This window comes from Leptonotus elevatus, chromosome 8 (assembly GCF_054856555.1).
Source record: "Leptonotus elevatus isolate MCC_2025b chromosome 8, RoL_Lele_1.0, whole genome shotgun sequence".
Taxonomy (NCBI): domain Eukaryota; kingdom Metazoa; phylum Chordata; class Actinopteri; order Syngnathiformes; family Syngnathidae; genus Leptonotus; species Leptonotus elevatus.
In genome coordinates, this window is record NC_141246.1 from 14,693,483 (window position 1) to 14,707,558 (window position 14,076).

At 38.1% G+C, this 14,076-nt stretch overlaps 1 protein-coding gene across 1 annotated transcript in view; it reads left to right on the plus strand.

Annotated features, from left to right (window-relative positions):
* prkcaa (protein kinase C, alpha, a) overlaps nt 1–14,076 on the plus strand; it is a 114,559-nt gene that overhangs the window by 38,611 nt on the left and 61,872 nt on the right. The window contains exon 3 of the mRNA XM_086081959.1: nt 6,388–6,470. Coding sequence (XP_085938085.1) covers nt 6,388–6,470 — 83 coding nt within the window. The remainder of the gene's footprint in view (nt 1–6,387; nt 6,471–14,076) is intronic.

The window sequence follows — 14,076 nt, forward strand, 5'->3', positions numbered from 1 at the left end:
TTGCCTCTATGGAGAAAGTGTAAGCTTAGTCTTCAAACTCGTACCTTTGGCAAAAATGGAAAGAGTTTCATCCTGTATTTCTTATATGAATCATTTTGGTCTTATCACACATCATTTTATAATTTAATCACTTTTTCTGAGTGCCCCCCCCCCCCTTCCTGCAGCACATTGAAACGTGATTGCAATCAAACTTCTTTTTTCCCCTACTGCTCCAAGGTGCCTGCTACATTAGGATCTCTTAAAATGGGAAAAAATGTCCCATATTTACGACATATTGGAAATAGATTACAGAATTAGACAAATAAGACACAGCTATCAGATTATGTCAAACAAATACATTTGTTTTAAACACAAATAATCCCCGCAATACTAAGTCATTAGAAAACTAATGTTTACAAAAATTTTCTGGACAATAGATTAAATGATCAACCTGGATTTGAAACAATAGAATGAGACTATGTTTAATTGACTCTGACTGAAGTTATTTTGTACCGGCACATAAAAGAAACATTGCTGAATAAACCTTTCAACCTGCAGTAACACTGTTTATGGAAATGAGCGTGCTTTTATGTCTGTTCGAAATTACATTTCCCCCTCCTAAATAGCCTTGGTGACTTGAATATCTGGGAAATATTATTATTGTCATAAAAAAACATTTGGCTCTATATTAAACACAGGTTTAATGATCTTGTTTTTAATTTTATAACTCTGCTCCCCTATTCGCCCAGGGCCGTGCAAAATATGTACTAAATATTGATACTACATGATATTAAATATGACGTGATGCTACATTATTCAACAAAGTTATTTAAATAAAACGAATTAAAGATGCACATAACTAAGCATTGGTTAAAAGCACATTGCCACAAGGGTTAGACAGTTTGTTTAGCGTCTGCATAGTTGGTTTTATAGTGTCTACAGCTGCTTCAGGAATTTTGTTTATCTTTTCTATCTTTGGGAAGAGACAAGTTCCTGTTCCTAAATCAATTCCACCCTTTGTGATGCTTAGATTTGGACAACTATTATTTCCTCTTGCTCTGAGTTACAGTTTTGATTAAGTAGCAAGCGGGAACTATCCAGACTGTAAACAACAGCAAACCTGGCCTGGAGCGTCGAATATTATTTTGTATATTTTTAAAGTCGCTGATGCTATATTGCTGCTGTCATTCCCAGGCCAGTGACCGTGGCTCAGCTCAATAACATGGCCTCGGGTTCATTGTAAGCCAGGCTCCTTGGTTTCTTACAATAACTTCATTATGACTTGTTGCCTTGGAAACCACACTTGCTTTGTCCCACGTTTTAGCATTTAGTGTTTCAAACGTTGTTAAAGTTTGGTCTAAATATACTCTGGGCCGTGTTATTCTTACTAAACCTATAACCTTTTAGTTTATCACTGCCAAACGGTTCTCTCTGTGTGGATTGAGTCACTTGTTTGTTCTCAAGGTTTAGTATTCCAGCAATTAAAATTACTACTACATAAATCTGGAAGACCGAACTAAAACCTAAAACAGCAATTTCCACATGACATTTTTCCCCAAATAGTGGTTTTCATTTAGTGTCTCATATGCATGTTAACTAGTGCCAAGCCTATTTCAACTATGCCAATAATCAAAACAACAGCCCCCACCGAAGCACACACTAAAATGTAGAATCCGTAGTATTTTAGATCTCAGTCAGCGTTACAGTCAGTGTTTCCCACACCATGTTAATACTTGGGCGGGCCACCCATGTAAAATGGCCACCGCTCAAGTAGATTTCAAGAAACCAGATATACCGCATGTAACATTAGTTTGCTTGGTTGGTAGGTTGGATAGACCCATGAGGACCCAAGATCCAAGATTTCAAATCTGTGGGAAACACTGGTTGTCCATAATAATTGGTTTCCATCCAATCCATCTTTGTCTATCTTATGTAGGTTAGGGATGGGCGTTTTGTTCACCAGTTGTATTTAACAGAATTTTTTTTTTATTTAAGGATCAGAGAAAGCTATTACAGTCTTTAAATCTAAATATACTTTCTATTTGATGATTATATATATATTAATCCCAAGATTTTACTCGAGTAAATATATGTTACAAGCAGTGTAGAAAATAGTCAAAGTAGAAAAATGTGATTAATCGTGATTAATTAGTTAAAGTTTAATCGCTTGACAGTAATAATACATTTGGTAGAGTACAAATCAATTTGAGTACTAGTCCCATTTGATTAGCAATAAAAGGCATAGGTCGAAATATGTATACTTTTTCACGGAAATTGGCCGATCACGATCGGTGGCAGAGAGATCGGCGCACCACAATGTCCATATCAAATTTATCAAATTAGTGGTTGATGTAATCATTGCTGGGGCTCATTTGTATTTTTTACTGCAGGGCAAAACTTCAGGAAATGGCTGCAATGAATCCCTTGACCTGTGGAAGGAATCATCTAAATTGATTTAGTAGCAGTGGGATGGAGTAAGGCTCTTTCGGAGGAGGGTGGTCTATTATAGTAAAAATCAATACTTATTGATTGAACTGTCATTCGATTCTCACCCGATTTACTCTATAATTAATTGTGCCTGGAGGGAAAAAAAAATTTGGTCACCTGAAGATGCCCTACCAAACCTGTTGACATTTCCACAACTTCACTATTCACCAATTTTCACCACTTTTTGCTAATTAACATTTCTTTGACGTTAGCTGAGCAAATAATCGTCCTTCCGACAAAACAAGTACCTACTTGTAAGAGATTCTATCAGTATCGTTCCAATTAAGGTCGCTTGACTAAGATGCTGTATCTCAATGAAGGGTCAGAGGTGATGTATGCATTGAACCGCTTGGCATTTCAAGACCACTGGGACACTAGATCACATGCGGCCAAGTCCTAATGAGAACCCAGAAGAAAATGGCTTCTGACTGCCTTGAACCTCTGCTGACCATTTTCCTCTTCTGTAGTTCAGATGTAAACACATTCATGCATATTGTAATCTCCATCTTCATACAAATATACATTCCCTCCCATCTTAGTGATACAGACATTGTTATCGAAAATCCTCATACTTCACAGTTGCTCAGGGCTCAGGTAACGACCAATCATGGGTCAACTTCAGAAAACAGGTGAACTGTGATTGGTTGTTAGATCAAGTTAGCTTAAATCCTCGCATTCTTTCGGTGGTTATACTTGAAGTGGACGCATAGTTTATTATTATTTTAAACCAGCTCTGATGTAGTTAAAAAAAATGCTTCCATCGCTGAGGTCAGATGTGCTCGAAACCATTTTCACACAGAGGCAGATATGATGTCATCAGCAAGCTCTGTCACCTTTAGTCAGCAGCAGAGTCGAAATCTACGCAGCATGTCAAATTGATGCGGTCTACCGTGCATACCGCACTGTATACCGCACACTCCTTATCTTCAAACACAACCCGACATCCTGTGTGGCCTGCTGTGACGTGTGTCGTAGATTAAGAGTTGCCGGCAACATTAGCAGCGATCTGCTCTTGGATGAATTATACTGGTACTGAATCACTGAGATGTATGATGTGTCTGGTTTGTCAGTTGGTACAGGTCTGATTTATAACCCATGCTTTCATGTTGATAATTGACCAATAGCTCTGAGGAGGCGCCAGCGGGTAGTCAGGGCTAACTTGTGGTGTTGTAATACGTCTGTTTGGAGTCTGTATTGATTTCTTGTCATTAATGCCAACCTTCACTTTCTCTAGTGACCTCTGCCCTTTACGTAGGGGTAACCTTGCCAACAACAGCTGATCATTGATTGATATCACACATCCAAATGGCAAATAGATTCAAAATTCAGGTGCGAAGATGAGGAAAACCCAACCTGTAACTTGCAGTCAGGAGAGCTGTTGATGCAATGCCAACTTCTTGTGTCAAACGTTGGGATTTATCTTTGGCAAGGCCATAGTTCACTCCAATTTTATTTTGGAAAGTGATAAAAAGTAAAAAAAACACCTGTGTGAAGTCGAAATATAAATAAGACAAGTGCTGTGTGGGACACATTTCTCACCCACACAGCTCTGCTGTGAAAGTATACCTTATGCACAGTGTGTGCTGCAAACTGTGAAACATACGGGTGCATCTTGTAATATGCTTTCAAAATATGTTCAATGTACAGCACATATTTGCCACGGAACGGCAGCTGTGCAGCACCGCGGCGAGACGGTGTTTAGTCTTGCTTTCCAAAGAGGGCTGCAGTGGAAAGATGAAACAAAAGGGACTTTTTTCCTCCAACACTTTGAGTAAGTTACCCAAGTGTGGAACAAAAAATCTGACAAGCCAAGACATTGCCGCACAAATGGACACACACCACGAATGCAGTCTACTCAGATTCACTCCTTTTTAGTGAAGACTATGCAATCCGCCAGTCCGCTGATTTTATGCTGTGCAGCAAGTGTCGACCTTGCGAACATCAAGTTAGAGTTTAGCTGCTTGATAAACACAGAGAGAAGCGAGGGTGTGCCATGCCTGTTCTAATGAGAAGTGAAGTGATTACGTGAACCAAGGAAGGACTTATTCAGTTGTTGCGAAGATTTGAAGAAAAGTGTGGCTACTGAAAATCATGTTCACTATTCACCATTTTTAATCCACAAAGGGAGTCTGTCCATCTGGACAAGCAAATTTGAATGACTTTTAACAGTTAAACCTCTGCAGAAATCTATTAATTGCTTAATGCTATTCTGTTTTATTTATTTATTCAGACTTTTTCTGCTGTGTTTTTCTTATATACAGCATTACACTAGCACAGGGATCTGCAACTTGCAGCTCTGGAGCCACATGGGGCTCTTTAGTCTCGCTCTCTCTCTCTGTGGCTCTGTAAGAAAACATTAATATTTAAAAAAACATTTTTTTTTAGATCAAATATTATTTAAACAAATTCATGATTTAAATTTAAAAAATGAATTATTAAATATTCATAAAATGTCAGTCCAAATTTAAGTCAAAGGTCAATGGTCTAAATGGACTAAAGGTCAATGAAAAAGTTTTTTTTAAAATTCTTCAAAATGTCCAAAAAGTTATCATAAAATATTAGAAAAAGAAGAGGAAAAGCAGAAAATTAACATTAAATGTCCTTAAAATTGACAAAAAAGCCAGAAAATATATATATTTTTAAAAGGCAGAAAATGTACAAAAATTTAAATGTCAGAAAAAGCTAGACTAAAGGTCAATTAAAAAGTAAAAAAAAACAACCTCAAAATGTCTAAAAAGTTATCATAAAATGTCAGAAAAAAAGAGGAAAAGCAGAAAATGAATATTAAATGTCCATGAAATTGACAGAAATTTCAGAAAATTTAATTTAAAAAAAGGCAGAAAACATTCAAAAAGTAAAATGTCCAAAAATAAAAGAATAAAGGCATGTCTTTCGAATTGCCCAAAAAGTCAGAATTTTTTTTAAAGGCAGAAAAAGGAAACCCTCAAAAATGAACTATAAAATGTCCAAAAGCAAAAGAAGAAATTCAGAAAATTACCATAAAATGTTCACAATATTGCCCAAAAAAGTCAGAAAATGTATTTAAGAAAAGGCAGAATTAAACAAAAAAGATAAAATGGAAAAAAATACAATGACCATGTATCCATAAAATTGTCCAAAATTCCGAAATTTGACAGAAATTAATGAATAAATAAATAATCCAAAAACGGACAACGAAAGGTAGAAGAAAATGTATCTCAAAGTATTGTATGATGCATATTTTTGTGTTATGGTGCAGCTCTAATTAGCTATTTGGACCTCACTATATTAGATTAACACTAATGCACTGTTTCGTTCATCACAATGTTCAAATGTTTTGCGGCTCCAGACAATTTTTTGTGTGATTGTCTGTTTTGACAGTAAAGTTTGCTAACCCCTGCACCAGCACATATTGCTTGGCCTTGGTGGAGGTTAGCGCTCTACTGATTGCCTATGCTTTAATCAGCTTCGCTGTGGGGTTGTTGTTTTTTATGCACTGAGCTCGTGCTGGCCCAGTGAAACTCACGTTGCTTAGTTGTCCCAATGCGTGTCCAACTGCGAGGCTGCAACAGACTGACTTCAGTGACCTCGTCACACTATGACCAGCAGACCAACACTCTGAGCTCTGACAGTGTGTGGGCGCACATGTGATATTTACGTCCATTTGTCCATGCATTTAAATGTGGTCTGGATGCTATAAAGCGTCTGCCCAAGCAGTGGCGGCACCGCACCGGCAGAACTAAGCCATCTGCAGACTCGATAACCAGTTGAGACCAGATTTCATTCGCTTCTTCAATAACTGTCACTGGACTGTCAACACCGACAATGATTCAATCTGTCTTAACCGTTGTATTATTTATCCCTTTTATCTTGTCGTTCTGTCTCCATCTGTCAATGTACTTCTTTTACATTTTTCTTCTCCCGTTTCTTTTTTTCTTGCAGTTTGCTGTTTTGTGGTCCATAAGAGGTGCCATGAATTTGTCACATTCTCCTGCCCCGGAGCTGATAAAGGGCCCGACACTGATGTAAGTAACTCAATTTGATCTGCTTTAAATGGTGTGTGGGGAAAAAAAACATTCATATCAACTCACAAATAACACGCGACGTCACACACGCATGACGCAGCACATTTTCCTCTGTCTCTGAGAAGGAAAGTGAAAAAGCTAAACTACTTACACATGCTGACAGAACTGACCTAAGACGCATTAAATGTTCTATCATTCATCAGGTTTTAATTATTGCCTAAACTTGAAGACGGGAAGAACGACACCATTGTGTGAGTGTCACGTGACGGGAGAACAAATAAAACGTCACGTTGGCAATATAAGAGCATTTATCTTGCGTGTACGCCCTTTCGATTTTGCCAAGCAGGTGTGTGTGATTGACTCGAATCAGCAACAGCAGCATCAGGTGTGGATAATTCAATTCATTTAATATCAATGTTCCTGTGAGGTCCCTGGGTGCTGCCATTAGGAAATGGGATTGAGATATTCGACTTGGTGCGTCACTGCCTCCACGCAGCCCAGGAAGAGGAGATTATTCTCTGTCGATAATGCAGGTTGTGATTTCAAAACATGTTGAAAACCTCTTGATCTTGCTCCCAGAACAGTGATGGAGTTCAAGGTTTAACTCTAAATAACTCTAATCCGGCAGGCTTTAGGGGGGGGAAAAAATGATTGGCAGATTAAGCTGCCATTAGCGGAGACAAGGCTTGGGGACAACATTAGAAGCAAAATGGTGACAAGACCAGCATATCCTCTTTGTCGAGGGCCAAACTGATTTTGATTCAGGTTCCAAACAATTCTCAATTTCCGTTGTTTTTCTGCTGTCTAAATTACAGCCATTCCTTTTTTTGCGGCTCACAGCACAGACTAAAATAACATTTGACATGGCCCACACGTGTACTTACGGTAGTCTATTATAAACTACTTTGTCTATTATAATTACACGCACGTGCAAGGTGTGTTTAAATTCATGCGTGAGCGTTTGTGCCGTCTCATAATCCAAGACGCGAAATGCGATTGCGCGTTATGTCAAATAGATGATGAAGCAAGCAACAGATATAATTAAATACAAATCCATCACTTGTGATGCTCTGTGATTCATAGTGAGTAGCGAAAAGTATGTTTACGTCTGCGTTTGTAACATTAGACATTGCATATTTGAGTGAAAGTACATCTTTTTCACAAGCCCTAAAAAACGAATTAAGGTAAGTGTATATGCAACGTGACCCATTTTCTTTGGTTTGCTTGTATTTTACGGTCCCCTGATTTTGTGTTTTTCTGGAGAAATTACCGTATTTGAGGATAGTGTTATTTTATGTAACATTTTCAGAATTATATTTATTTGTATTTTTTCTCATTCAAACTCAATCACTGCTTGCCAATTGTGAAATGCCGCATGCATGTCTGCTTGGTGGCTACGATGCGTATATTGCCGTACAAGCTTTCGGCATTACAGAAGCCCAACTCGGCCTCGGTAACCGGAGACAAGGCAGACTTGCGCCGTTCAAGATCATCGACACGGATTCTTAAAATAGAGAGCTACAAAGATGACATCGAAGCCATAGCAGCCAAAAATAGTTTGAGCTGGGCCAGGTCGCGATTCACACAGTTGGAAGGGTTCAAAGAGCGTACTTGCTTGGGTCCTAATAAAATCATGAGTTTTTAAAGTCTTTTTTTATAGTTTTTGTATCTGAACTATCCATCCAAGTGTGGGCTTAACTTTATTTATCACAAAACTTCCATCAATGTTTTTACTACCTACAGTATATCACATTTTACTTTCCCCTTGTTTGCAATTCTGAAGGGACACGACTAGCATAAATTATCTGCGGTTTGCAAGAACAACCTGTGGGATTACATGGATTTCTCTATGAAGTAGTCATAAAATGGATCTGATCTTCATCTTCATCTTCATACGGCTAAACTGAAAAATATTTGTAAAGAGGAGGTTCAACATGAGCTGATCAGAAGTTATGATCTGCAACTATAGAAACAGTTTGATATGAAATTATTGCTGCCAAAAGAGGTGGGTAAGGGTGTGAATTGCCTAGTACTTGGCGATTTGATTCGTATCACGATTCATAGGTCACGGTATCGATTCGATACCGATTAATCCCGATATGAATCTATAAATTGATTATTGCGATTCAACTCAAATTTTGAAAATACAAATCAGTAAACTTGTACATGTACGCTGTAAGATTTGTATGCAAATGTATTTATTTATCTGAAAATTCAGCCTTATAACTGAGCCACTGCATTTAACAAACAGGTTGCAGTCTGTTTCATGTTTGAACAGCACTGAAATAAAATATTAAGGCTTAACGTTCCATTAATATAACATTCTTCCATGCTTAATGTGTGAATCCTAACCCTAAGTAAGACGTTTTGTTGAATATTTCCATAAAAAAATTGTTGTTTAAAAATCGATTCAGCCGCATATTGAATCGATTTGAGAATTGCGTGCTGTAATATCGCGATATATTGCCGAATCGATTTTTTCTAACAACCCTACTGCATTGTAACATTTACAAATTGTACTCAATAAAAACATGGGAACATGTAATTCTTTGTGTGGTATGAGTTACAACAAAATAGTTTATCTATTGTATAACTATGCTGAAATCCCAATTAAGTGATTAATACCCAGCAATTGTTCATGTACACATCACTCATATTCTTCATTTTCTCATTAATGTCTAAAGAATCCCCTTGTGTCACTTTATTAAGAATGTCATATCAATATTCATGTCTGGGGAATTGAACCAAAGGCCATCTGGCCACAGGCCGTATTAGTATTCATCCACATCTGCCCCATCGGGAAACTTCACTCTTTCACTTATTTCCACACCACGATCATCATCCAGTACTCGTCCAATATAATCTAACGGCTGTGGCCAACAGAGGGAGTGGATCTGCAAGAGAGAAAAAGATTTCAGGCTAGCCCATGTGTTGCAGCAGCACTGTTAAATGTGTCTCACACATGACTTCACACTGGCCTTCGCTTTATAGCTTCATAACTGTTCAATGGCCGTGCGCCCAATCATGTCTTGCAAAGATACATGAACACGGTATCACTTGCTCTGAATAAGTACTCCATTCTCTTTTTAGTACGCGTTTATGTGCACTTAGTAGTGCTGTTGCCGTGGGCAACCACACATATTCCATGGCATTGTGCCTCCCGGGCAGGCAGTCCAAGAAAGAAACTCCCATGGCAAGTAAATATCCTCAAGATCTGCCGTTTCTAGGCTACCTGCATTGAATGAGTCACATTGATGTTTTATAACACTCCTGCTGGAAAAGAATGAACTTTGGTTGAGAGGCAACCACAAGAGTTTTTTTTTTAGTCACTACTCGACTTACACGGGTAGATACGATCGGACTCGGCAAGATGATCATGAAGGCTGCAGGGCGTTTTTAAGGACGCACATGACATCATCTGAATAATTATGAAACATTTACGCACATAATTGGCTCCTTAATTTCACTCATTGATGTAGGATATTTTGGATCGGTTAATTCAGATCAGGCTTGCATTTCCATAGGAAAGATCTGTAGGTGGAACGGCAATAGCTATGTCACCTACGTAAACGGCGTTACATCATGGCATTTTCCATTGCACGGCGCCAACATGGCTCAGTGCAGCTCTTCCATCCATCAATTTTCTATACTGCTTGTCCTCATTATTGTTGCAGGCGAGCTTTGGACTGTCCCAGTGGGACTTCGGGTGAGGGGCTGGACTGGTTACCAGTAGGAGGCACAGCTCCTTTCAGTGTAAAAAAAACAAAAAAATGAGTACAGTAATCGCTGCCTCTTGGCGGCTGCTATTTGCAGATTCATCCATTCATTTTTTCATGCTCATTCAATAATCTTTTAAGATGACAAGATTGCATCAATATCACTTTGTGTATTTTTTTCTCTCTCTTCATTCTTGGAACTCCAACTGACCAGGCTGTAAAAATAGCACCTCTTACACTCTAAAAAGAGAATTGTTGAACCAATTTAAGATTACAAATTCAATTGTTGACCAACTTAAGTTTAATGTTATTCATAAGTGAATATATTAAGTTTAATGTTAAGTAAACTTAATATATTCACTTTGGATTAACTTAATTCAATTGTGTGCTACCAATTGAAGCAATTTCTTTAAGTTGGTCAACAATTGAATTTGTAATCTTAAATTGGTTCAACAATTCTCTTTTTAGAGTGTAAGAGATACTATTATTATTATTTTTTTTAGGAGTGTCAACAATTCTCTTTTTAAACTGAACTCCCAGCCATTTTCACTGAAGCAACCCCATTCGCTCCTGGCTGTTTTAATGGGGTTTTGACCGATTTTGCAAGGCCCACAGAATATTGTGTTCTGTTGCTATAAAAACATGGAACCTAACAAAAGAAAGATTTGAGTCTCTTCTTTCATCAGGAAAAAAAGTTTTGTATCTGTTTCCGTTTTGCAGCAATTGGCATTATAATATAGCTAAGTTTAATCAATATTCACATCCCTGGTGAAAAAAGAGCTTGTTGCAACATGGCCCTGGCTGATCTCTTATACTCTGCTGCCACCTGCTGACCATTTTTTTGTAACAACTACCATTGTTTTAAGCCACCTCCTCATGTCAGAAGCTGCATCGAAGCCTTCTGTATGCTCTTGCTTAAAAAAAACCCCAAATGTATAAATGTGTTTTTGTGAATGATGGACGTATTTACACGTTTTTGGGTTTGAATGAGTTAAGTTGGTTCAACACTCTCTTTTTAGAGTGTATAGTACCTGGTAGTATGAGCCGTGGTGAGCAATTGCGATTGAGCCCCTGTCTGTGTCATACTGGGGCGAAGCAAACTGAACTGCTCAGCGGCAACAAGACTTAAAGGAGACGATGATCTGTCTTTGCACTTGACTGTGACCCAAGTGTATTGCAAGACCACGGGTGGCTTAGGCTGGTAATCACTGAGGCCATTTATTTAACAAAATGCTGCTCTTGTTGATTGCCAGCTGTAACGCTAGCAGCAGCAGCAGCGCGAGTGACTTCAGTGTTTTACAGGATAGAAGCATCAATAATGCAGACGCTTCCCCTTTCACCACAAGGCTCAGCAGATGAAACTGAGAGCTTTGCTGTGCTTGTGCTTGTGCTTGTGTTTGTGCGGGTGCGTGGCTGCTGCATCATTGATGTCCACTTAACCAGCAGTCTGCTGTATATGACCCGGGGAAATCCACACTGATTTGCCCTTTGCTGTCTCTCCTCACACATATACACACAATCATCACCAGGAATTGGCAATAGACAGAAATCAGATGGTCCAACTCAAAATAAATCAATCCGTTAATTTGACTTGTGAAAGCAAGTCTCAGTTTAGGTTACATAATGTACATTTTTAATTGGGGTATCATCTCTAAAAGTTGAAATGACTCAGGAGGAGGCAGTTTTGACAGAAGTGAAAAAGCTCAGAGCGCACACAGCGTCATTACAAGGAGTCTGCTTGGAAATAGAAAACTTGATTAGATGTGGGGCTAAATGACATCATGTGCGCCACATGCATGGTTGCATGTCACGAGCAATAGGCCCCTGTCATCAGTCGTGCGCTTCCTCTTCAAGCAAGGGGAAGGTGTTGGTTATCTTCTTAAACAGACCAAAAACAAAGCGCTTGGCAGTGCGAAACGGAAGGGACACAGACTTGCAACTATGACGTGTACAAAAAGTACCGACTTGGTTTGCTTGTAAAGATGTAGACAGACTATTTTTCAAAGTTTGACATACCCCGCCCGGCCAAAAGCATTTTGCTAGCATTTATTTGCGCTAGCCAGAGGCTAACTGCACTGTGTTTGTAGTCTTTATTAATACAGGCATGTCCAATATTGTAAGCATATTGTTGAAATTGTCAACGATATAAATTATTACGAGTAATTATTCTTACTCAATCTCACACCAGCAAAAACTTTACGTCCCTACCTTGTGCCATTTCCACCCAGTAAAGACCCAGTAAACATCTATAATATAAATTCACTCTTTGTTTATTGAGGTTATGAATAATATTGTCCTTAACTATGCCTTCATTGGCTTAGCCCCGTTAGCTTCTAACAATGCTTGTAGCTTTGGATTTATGTTACCGTCGTAGAAGCAGAGAAGAAAACCGCTTTATTCCTCCCAGAAGGGCAATTTAATTTCCCGTTCTCTAGTTGTGCTAAGAGACACAAACACAACAGCAAATTAAACTGAAGACAACAAAGCCCTCATTAAAAAAAATAAAAAAATAAAAATAAAAATTAACAATGCTTCCACAATAATTTACATTATTTATTACTTGTTTGATGCCTTAAGTCGTTCCATTCAGAATTAAGAGGACGTTTGTTATTTTGTCAACCCCTGAGAGAGTAAAAGCAATGTTCTGGCGTAATCTAATACAAACACACTGACAAGCAATCCCCTTCTTTATGTACTCGCTTCACAACATATCAAGATATCATCATGTAAGAGCTCACAATTAGCTCATAAAAACTCAAGAATGCAGCATAAGTCAGCCACCGGAAAAAATAATAAATCATGCTTTGAGTTCCCATGATCTGTAAAATAAAATAAATACAGAAATAAATAAAATATCTGGTATGTGCACCGGATATGAAAATTTAGCATGCAGATGTTCAGCTTTATACATGACATTGATGTTTATTCAACAATAAAGGTCCTAAGGTTACCAGCAAATGCAATATATACCTGTGCTGCGCTGAAGTTAAAATTCGCCGGCCCAGGTTTTAAAGACATGAGCTGGGCCGGAAAATGTCAGCATTCAAAAGAAACACAAATATAAGATAACAAACACACTACTTATTTTTATTGACATATTGCACATCCAAAAGGTACATGGACACAATAAAAGAGCAGTAATTAAAATTATGCTTAAGTACTGCTTCTTAAAATTTTACATTACAAACACGTCGTGAACATTAAATACAAGCAGAATGTTAAACCTTCCAATGATAAGCCCCATATTTTATTTAGGTCACATTTGAAAGTGCATTTAAAAGTTCACTTGCTTTTCAGCAACTTTTCAGAACTTGAGGTATTAAAAAAAAACAAAAAAAAAAAACACACACAGTTTGTCAATGTCCCTTTATGAGACATCTTCAATGTGTATAATAATGAATAAAATATATAAATAAACTGTGGCAGCAGAAATGTACTTTCCTTTTGAAACAAAATACAGACCTTGCTGACATCAAACTGCATTATCTTTATAAAGCACAATTACGAGAAATAACTGAAAACAAAATGTGTTTCTTAACTCTTAATCTTAAAGTGAACAGAAAATAGTCATACCCATAAATCCGTACAGCTACCGTACCTGCTGCAGCACACTGCTTTGATACACATACTAAGCATCTCAACTCGAGCAGATCCCGTTGGTTCTATCTTCAAGAACTGCTAATGTTAACTTTTCAAGCTTATCAACTTAACACCACGATGTGTTTAGGATGAGCTGGTAGGCTATGCTAAGTGTGGCATTTCATCTTTGTACTCATGATGGCATTCTGGAAGAACTAGTTGGTGTCTGTTAAAAGGTGTTTTTTTCAGTTTTTCTCTCCGAACCCAATCACACGCTAGTTGCTTTCGGGCCACTGGAGGATTGCTGTCAG